This window comes from Carya illinoinensis, chromosome 8 (assembly GCF_018687715.1).
Source record: "Carya illinoinensis cultivar Pawnee chromosome 8, C.illinoinensisPawnee_v1, whole genome shotgun sequence".
In the NCBI taxonomy this organism is placed as follows: domain Eukaryota; kingdom Viridiplantae; phylum Streptophyta; class Magnoliopsida; order Fagales; family Juglandaceae; genus Carya; species Carya illinoinensis.
In genome coordinates this window covers 33,198,385-33,207,035 of record NC_056759.1, presented here as the reverse complement: position 1 = coordinate 33,207,035, position 8,651 = coordinate 33,198,385, and the positions used below count along the sequence as shown (strand labels likewise).

General features: G+C 37.8%; 1 protein-coding gene across 1 annotated transcript; it reads left to right on the top strand.

Annotated features, from left to right (window-relative positions):
- The first annotated feature begins 3,286 nt into the window (after positions 1 to 3,286).
- Positions 3,287 to 6,773, top strand: LOC122274250 (ABC transporter I family member 20-like). The gene is made up of 7 exons (XM_043083271.1): positions 3,287 to 3,697; positions 4,234 to 4,367; positions 4,961 to 5,080; positions 5,495 to 5,590; positions 5,781 to 5,933; positions 6,030 to 6,107; positions 6,299 to 6,773. Exons 1-7 carry the CDS (start codon positions 3,529 to 3,531, stop codon positions 6,533 to 6,535), a joined length of 987 nt encoding a protein of 328 aa, XP_042939205.1. The 5' UTR covers positions 3,287 to 3,528; the 3' UTR covers positions 6,536 to 6,773.
- The last annotated feature ends 1,878 nt before the right edge of the window (positions 6,774 to 8,651 follow it).

Here is an 8,651-nt window from a genome sequence, read left to right as displayed (position 1 = left end):
GGCCTTGTTGACGAGGGCCCACATTGATAGATTTTTAGTGATGTCTGACCGTTCTAGTGTAAGTGTTCGTCACCTTCGGAAGGAACCGACCGCTTCCCACAAAAAGAAAACGCCTGCCGCAACCCTACTAGAGAAGGAGGGGAAGTAGTCTCGCCACAAAGCTGAAGTGGTGTCTGAGCCTCCCGTGGCCCCGACGTGCCCTAGAGCATATTTGGAGCCTCCTTGCTCATCGGGCAATCATTCTTGATCGGCTCAAGTTCCTATGGGGGTTAGTCTCTCATCTGAGAAGGTTCTCTTGACTCAAACAGCCTAGGAAATTTGATGGGGGCACGCCTTCTCGGATTTGGCCATTGCCTTCGACTTTGAGTTCTCTCTCGAAAACTCCAATTCACCAAATCACCAAATCTTGCTTATTTGTTGACTTGGAGTTGGTCGACAAAGAGGAAGATGCGGACATCGACCCAGCTCTCTCCCGTGGTCTTTTAGACTCATTTTCCAATATTCCTCCTCACGTAACCCCGACTAGGGAAGTCGAGGTCCAGGTGATGAGCCGTGTTCTAAGCTTGACTCTCAAGGGTAGGCAGGGCAAAGGGGTAGCTTGGGTAGGACTGTTCATACAGGCTGGGTTTTACCCAGTTCATACTGGAATCTGGATAACCAGGTCTCCGGTTACGGATTGCGTCCGGTCCGAAACCCGCATATTCAAATCCGGGCCTATCCAGCCCAGATGCGGTTTTAACACACGGGTACCGGTTTTAAAATCCAGTACCTGGCTTTTATTAACATACTGTCAAACACAATAGATTCATATAAATGCCCTAGCCGCCTCCCTCTCAAAAATGCAGTCGCAAATCACTTTGACCCTCTTGCTCCATCACCATATTGTTTTTCACTCCATCGCTCCGTCGTCTCCCTCGCTCTTTCGCTCTCGCTTCGTCAGGGTTCCAATCAATGACCAGGTGCGGGATACTTCGGTATTTCAAGATATGCTTGAGTTTGAGTTTTGTGATGGGTTTTGAGTTTTGGGTTTTGTAATAGGTGAGTTTTGAGTTTTGAGTCAGGGAAGATGAAGGTTGGACTGTTAAGTGTCGAAACCCTAGCCTACCTCTGACGAGTTTCTTTTCTCTTCCTCCCCATTGATGGGTATTTTTCAAGCTTGGAGTAACTTATCAAAGAAGAGTATTTTTCTCTTCTCTGTTTTTGCATCTGTATGGTATGATTGGTTTTATTTGCTGATGAAAACTGATTACCAGATTATGTATAATGGTTTTTTCCCTTGCACTTAATAAAAAAAAAACCACACAAATTTATTTTTAGTGGATGTTTATACGGCACCATCAATGTAAAAACAGAGTTTTTACATTTTGAGGAGTATTCGGTTGTGATGGGTTTTAGAGTTTGGGTGGAATTCGAATCTTAGGATTAATTTTGGATTTGGTGGGTTAGAGATCTGTGATGATTTTGTATTAGATCTGTGATGATTTTGTAATAGATTTGGCCTGGCTCATCAATTTAATGCCTCTTGAATGCAGGGTCTCCAAGAAATCTGTTTATTGGTGGAAGTTTCATCCAAGAAGCTGTCCTATTTAAATTTATTCATTTTTCCCATGTTGTTCTAATGAGTTTATCTTTTATTTCGTCTCTACCTTTGTTACTGTTTCTTGATCTTTTATTTCCTTTGTTCTCTCTATTGATTTGAGTTTGTCTTTGAGTCCTTTGGCATACATGGTTCCTTTGTTTTATTGTGCTAATGCCGCAAAGATGTGAGGTAAAGTAGTAATATATCTAAATGTATGTTCATTCCAGCTTTCAATTATATGTATAAACATATTTTCAGATTGTAGCTAGTTATGGTTGATATATAGCCTTTTTTCCTTTAATACCATGGAACAAAAAAAGTGAAAATAGGTCCTGTCCTGTAAAAGGAAACCAGACACAGTAGAATTTTGTTGAGTTCTCTACCGTGTTCATTCAAATCACTTGAGGCATCCAAGTCTTTTGTCTTAAAAAATAATAATAGTAATAATAATAAGATTGCTTAATTCAGAGATCGATATACAAAACAAATTGTAGTTATGACAGCATTATTGTCTTTGAGTCCGTTTGGTGGCTTTCGAATCCTTTTATTGGTTTTCAAATTTTGTGAAATGGTATTTTTGTGAGTGAGTTCTGTTATGAAAATAGATTTGTAGGTTAAATTAGTCTCATATGTGAACTGACAAACGGAATGATTTTACTTTGTTCTTGAAGTCACTTTTTACCAGGCATTGCTTGGAACTTTGCCTTTAACATGTAAGGTGTGTGGGTGGGTTGTATAATCAAACTTCAACTTGTAAACTTCTCTGTATACATATTTACTTATTAAAACAATTTTGTATACATATATATTCTAGTAGAGAGGAATTTGATGATGAAAATGAACTTGATGGAATGCTCCTCCCTGGATGGACTCAATCTTCTTCAGCGGAGAAGGATGATAACAAGTCTATTGGCAACGGTGGGAGCACATCAAATGCATCACAAACTGTGCCAGTTGATTCTGAAAAGAATAATGATATGGGAAGTGTTTTTTCTGGGAAGAAAAAGAAACTGTCTGAGGTTCTTGATGCTGCTGTTAGATTTTTCAAGTGTTACTGATGGAGGTTGAAATCACAAGAAATTAGAATGTTCTTAGCAAATTAGTTCATGTTTTTTGTTGTGTATTGGAGTTTGATTAAAACAATGTAGGTGTTTTGTAATGTTCTTAATAAATTAGTTCAAATAATCTAACATGTAGTAGATTGCATCGGGAATGTTGTACGCAATTAGTTTTTCATTTAGATATGTTTTTATATAGGCTTTTATATAAGAAAAAATTATAAGCTTGTTAACAACATTAACAACATTATTTCATGAAAAATTTGTAATAAAATAAAGGCTTTTTGGGGGTGGGGGGGAAGCGCTTTCCAATATTATTTTTGAAAAAAAAATTAACAACATGTAGACTTTTCTTTAAAAAAAAAAAAAAAAAAAAGGGTTCAACCCGGAATCCGGAATCCGGATTTTTTAAAATCCGAATGAATTCGGGTTTCGGTTCGGATCTAACCCAAGTCTGGATATATTCGAATTTCCGGGTTGGAATCTGGTTGAACAGTCCTGGGTAGGCTCCCTTCCCAAAATGAAGAAGTCGAATTAAATAAATAAATAAATAAATTTCTTAAAAGAAAAAAGAAAAAAGAATGTTGTATACTATTGTATTCGGTTCGTGGAATCTCTTTTGTGTCTTTAATAATTTGATTTTCAAAAAATCCTAGTTTCTACCGAGAGTTTGACTTTGTCCTTCACTTCTTCAGCTGTGGATGGAAGCATTACACGCATCGGATCCACTTGTGTGTTTTGACAAGTGAATGTCACCCCGCCACGCCTCGCCGAGGTCGCTTCCCTCTCTCTGCATCTTACTCACCTACCCACCGAGTCACCAAACTCCCCCAACTTCGCCCCCTATAACTCTCTCTCTCTCTCTCTCTCTGGAACTCAATCTCTGAAGCAATGGGTGTGGATGAAACTCCCGAGGCAACGATAGAGATCAACGGTTTGAGGTTCACGTACCCCGGAATCGACGGCCACCCTCCGCCGGGGTCCACTCCTCTTATTGACGACTTTTCTCTCACCCTTCGCGCTGGTCATCGCTGCCTCCTTGTAGGATCCAATGGCGCTGGTTCGTTTCACTTCCTTTTGTTTTCCACCTTCGGAGCTTTCTTTTCATACTCTGTTTTCCTTATTCTCTCCGTTTGGTTTATGCAAAAATGCGGAAATTTTTTTAAACGAAGGTTAATGTTTCGTATCGTTAAATTTTAGTGGGTTTTCTCTGCAATATACTTGTATTTACGATCCTTAGCTCAGAACTGTTGTTTGATTCATCGGTTGCTGACAAAACTGAAGGAAATTTAATCAAAGCTATATCACTGAGTCAATACCATTCTGTAGTTAATATGCAACGGGTCTAATCGGCGATGAGATGGAGATAAATTGAACCCCCAATATGATTGTTCGTATGCAAAATGGTCATATTCTATCACAGGAAGAAGAATTTCGTTGGCCTCTATTTGGTTGTTCAGTAGACGGCGCAAAATAAATCAAAATAAAGTCCCAAGAGATTTTTTCCCTCATCTTAATTTATTAGCAACCTAACTAGAACAGTTCTGAATGAAAACTCTGATGGTTTGTGCGTGTGTTTATTAATTGTTAATATAGGGAAAACTACAATTCTGAAGATATTGGGTGGGAAGCACATGGTGGAACCCCATATGGTACGCGTACTTGGAAGATCGGCTTTTCATGACACCTCGTTGACATCTTCTGGTGATCTCAGCTATCTTGGTGGCGAGGTTTGTGTTTCATTTATTTAGTTATTGTGTTGGAAAATTCATGTGTTACACCATAAAACATATGCTGGTATTTTTTCTTTTTAGTTTATTTGATAGATCTGATTAATCTGTTTTGTGGCTTGACCTGTGAGCTTTGCTTAGACATTCTTAGTCTTTTGAAATAGATACTGAAGAAAACGTGCATGATTGGTTAGTATACTAAATCTATTTGATTGTCACAGGGATAATTCAATGAAAATCTGGCATAACAATTTTTACTGGATACATGTAGGCAATTCATGAATCCATCTGGGATCAAACTCATCCAAATTCCCATTACACACGCACAGACTAAATTTTACACGAAATAACAAATTTTACTTGAACATGCAGGCAAAGTTTCCAAAGATCCAAAAATACAAGATTTTTTAATCCTATATTTTTCCCAACTTTCATCCATCCTTTCTCGATTATGTTCATGTATAATTTCATTTGAACCTGAATTTACATGCCCAATTGGGATCAGCAATTTTATGTTACCATTGCTTGGATAGGTTGGAGAACATCTTGTAATCAGATTAAATTAGTTTTCTTTGGGAATTATTCTTTTGCAGTGGAGGCGAGAAGTCGCTTTTGCAGGATTTGAGGTTCCAATACAAATGGATGTTTCTGCAGAAAAAATGATCTATGGAGTTGCAGGGATTGATCCGAAAAGAAGAGCTGAGTTGATCAAGGTATGATGCTCTGTGTTCTTTCATTGTGATGGAACAACTTCCTAAAAAATTGCCCCCGATGTTCAATTTGGTCAGTTATACAAGCTGTTAGGTGGGACGGGATCCTGTGTCAGATTTATGCCCATAAATCTTCTGATATTATTGGCTTGGGTGTAAAAGTCAATAGTTTCATTCAGTGCTGTTTTTTGTAAATATTTGTAGCCTAGATCATAGAGACAGTAATTTTACTTTGCATGATTGAGAAATACTGTTTTGTTGGGTTAAAAATTCAGGTGTCAGAGTTGTTGTTCTGAGGATGCACGATGTAGCTAGTGTTCAGAGAGTACTTAATGCAAATTGCATTTCTGAGTTCACAATGTGCTGTTGCCCAATGCCAGGGTTTTCTTTATGGAACTTGTTTACTTAATAATGTAGGTACTTGATATTGATCTATCATGGAGAATGCACAAAGCATCTGATGGTCAGAGAAGACGAGTGCAAATTTGTATGGGTCTTCTCAAGCCATTCAAGGTATTTCCACAATTTATTGATATCTGAATACAACCACAATATTTTCCCACATGCACAGCTTGTTTTCCTCTTTATGCACAGCTCATTATGGGTAAGTTCTTCATAATCATGCATGATATGTCTTAGTTTTTTTTTTAATAAATAATCTCATCTCCTAAATGTATCTTAGTTTGGCTTCTTGGTTATCTAGGTCCTTCTTCTGGATGAAATAACAGTCGACCTTGATGTACTAGCAAGGGCTGACCTTCTGAGGTTTCTAAGAAAGGAGTGTGAAGAACGAGGTGCCACAATCATCTATGCAACACATATATTTGATGGTCTAGAGGACTGGCCATCTCATATTGTATGTCCATGTTCCATTTTTTCTCGTTAAGGGTTCTTTTCTAATATTTGTACTAGTCTTTACCTCTCCTCAGGGTCAAAACTATTATTTTTTCAGGTTTATGTGGCTCATGGGATGTTGCAAATAGCTATGCCTATGGAAAAAGTTAAGGAAATCAGTAAATTGTCATTAATGGTAGGTTTTTCGATTTCAAACTTCAAAGTAATTCCACGCTTATAATAGATATTAAAGATGCATTTCATATCAATTATTGAATTGAGAGAGAGAGAGAGAGAGAGAGAGAGAGAGAGAGAGAGAGAGATTGGACTTGCGGACGACAGTTTCTTGCTTTAGTTGGTGCTTATCTGGTGAGATTGGATTTGCAGAGAACTGTCGAGAGTTGGCTGAGGAGAGAACAAGAGGAGAAGAGGAGAAGAAGGAAAGAGAGAAAGGCATGTGGTCTTCCAGAATTTGATGAACAGATAGAAGGAAGCCGTGTGAATGGTGATCCAGCCCGTGCTGCTGTTCGTGTTATTAACAATGGTTGGGCAGCTGGACGGCTGCATTCCACCATTGCTGGAGAGGATAACTTTCTCTTCAGCTCAAATACAGTTCTGAGGTAAATGGAAGAGTTGAACATAAAGGAAATACCCCAAATTTGATTAACTGCTCATAAAACTAGTTTGGGGTAATCGATTAGGATATATGCATTGTTGAGGCTCCTATCAATTGCAGCAACAACAGAATTTGTTTCTTCCTGTGCTGTTGTTTAGCTATTTCATTTGTGTGATTATTATTTAAGAAATAACAGTCCAAATTGGCTTCCTTTTATGCTAAATGGTTTCGACCACCATTCAATGATGTGCAATTTGTTTATTATTTGTTATTATCATTCAAGGAAGAATTAGTGCGTTTATGACCTTTTATCCCATAATATCAACACGGTTATTCTTGAGGTCAAACTTATGCAAGATGGGGTGATTAGTTGGTAGTCAAATCTACCAAATGTCGTAGTGTAAATCACTGGTGCCAACTCAATTCAACTCAGATCAAATAATTCATAATCTTTCAACATTGTGAGTCATCAGATTCAGATTGGTTAACTTTTCCCTGTCCCAAACCTAGACGTAAATGTCGGAAGTGATGCATTCCGTCCGATCCGAGATCTAAATGGATGGTCACCCTTACCAGTTGGCACCCTTAGCTCTAACTGCCTTCCATCCTATTCATGGTCGATGTTGTGCTGTCACAAGTGGGCAGTTACTACCAAACTTAAGTCCAACCAAAAATGATAAAGGCAGTCATTGCTATTAGACAAATTTTATACAACTACCAGATAAAAATGATTGATTTTTAAAAAATTTGATCGGACAGTTGCTTTGATTTTGATGTGTTTTAATTAGAAAAAAAAAAAATTATTTTGTTACAAAGTTTAGGGCTCGTTTGGGGAGTGAGATGAGATAAGAATTTTGTGAATAACGGTAAAATAGTTTATGAGTAGTAGTGAGATAATTTGACTTAAGTATTTTTTGAGTTTTGGAAAAAGATAGAAAAATTGAATAAAAAATATTATAAAGTTAAAATATTATTTTATAATATTATTTTTATTTGATTATTTTAAAAAGTTGAATTGCTTTTATTTTTATTTTTTGAAAGTTTGAGAAAGTTGTAATGATTAATTTGAAAATTTTGTATTTGAATTATATTTGGAAAGAAAATTGTATGAGATGAGATAAGAATTTTGAAATCAAATTTATTCCCAAACAAGCCCAAGGGAATTAATTGTGAATAAGTATCACCCTACAAGTTAAAATATCAACAAATTGTTGTTTGCTTTACTCTAGTGCTTTTCACTAGAAATTTCAACAAATCCTTGAACCCTTAAGATGCAGTTTTAATTGGTAGTCAGGGCTGACACACAAACTTTGGAGGATTCACTGGAATCCTGTCTCGAGTTTCAGATCACAGGCCTAACTGGGTTGCACAATCCAACATCTTCCAGTTCTCAAGAAGTGCAATCCGATGTTATCTCAATCCCTAGGTGGTCTAGAACTTTGAACCCAAACCCTTTCCAAAATCCCACCTAAATGGGTTGGAAAACCTTGCTAAAAAGCTTAAAAACCATTACATCCTTTCACCATCCCCAAGAGATAGTACCTTAAATCAACATGGAAGCTTTTGAATGTAATTGTTTATGAAAAGACTAGATCAACTGCACCATATTCAAGCTCCACAGACTAAGGTATTGTGATGGAAGCCTCACGCGCACTCAACTGTTTAAGATCGTGTTGGGTGAATGAATCTAGGGTTACCTCAAGGCAACACCAAGATTTGAATAGTTGAATGATGAAAATCAAGACTAGCTCAGGCTAGCACTTATATCTCGGCAACAAGTGTTTAAACTTTTATTGAAAAATAGTATAATGAAAATACAATGTAAAATTGAAATAAATAGAGCTCGGTGATAGCTTGCAAAATTTCGGACTGCAGATTTTACAAGATCACTCGAGCGAAGGCTTTTGGCCGCTCGAGCGAATTCAAGCAGATTCAAACGCTCGACTGCCACTCGACAGTGAGCTCAAGCGGGTTGCTGGAAAACAAAGATCACTCGAGCGGAGACATAGGACGCTCGAGCGAAATCAGGCAGAGTCGAACGCTCGATGTGCGCTCGATAGGACACTTGAACGAAATCAGGCAGCGTCGAACGCTCGATGTGCGCTCGACACCCCGCTCGAGCGA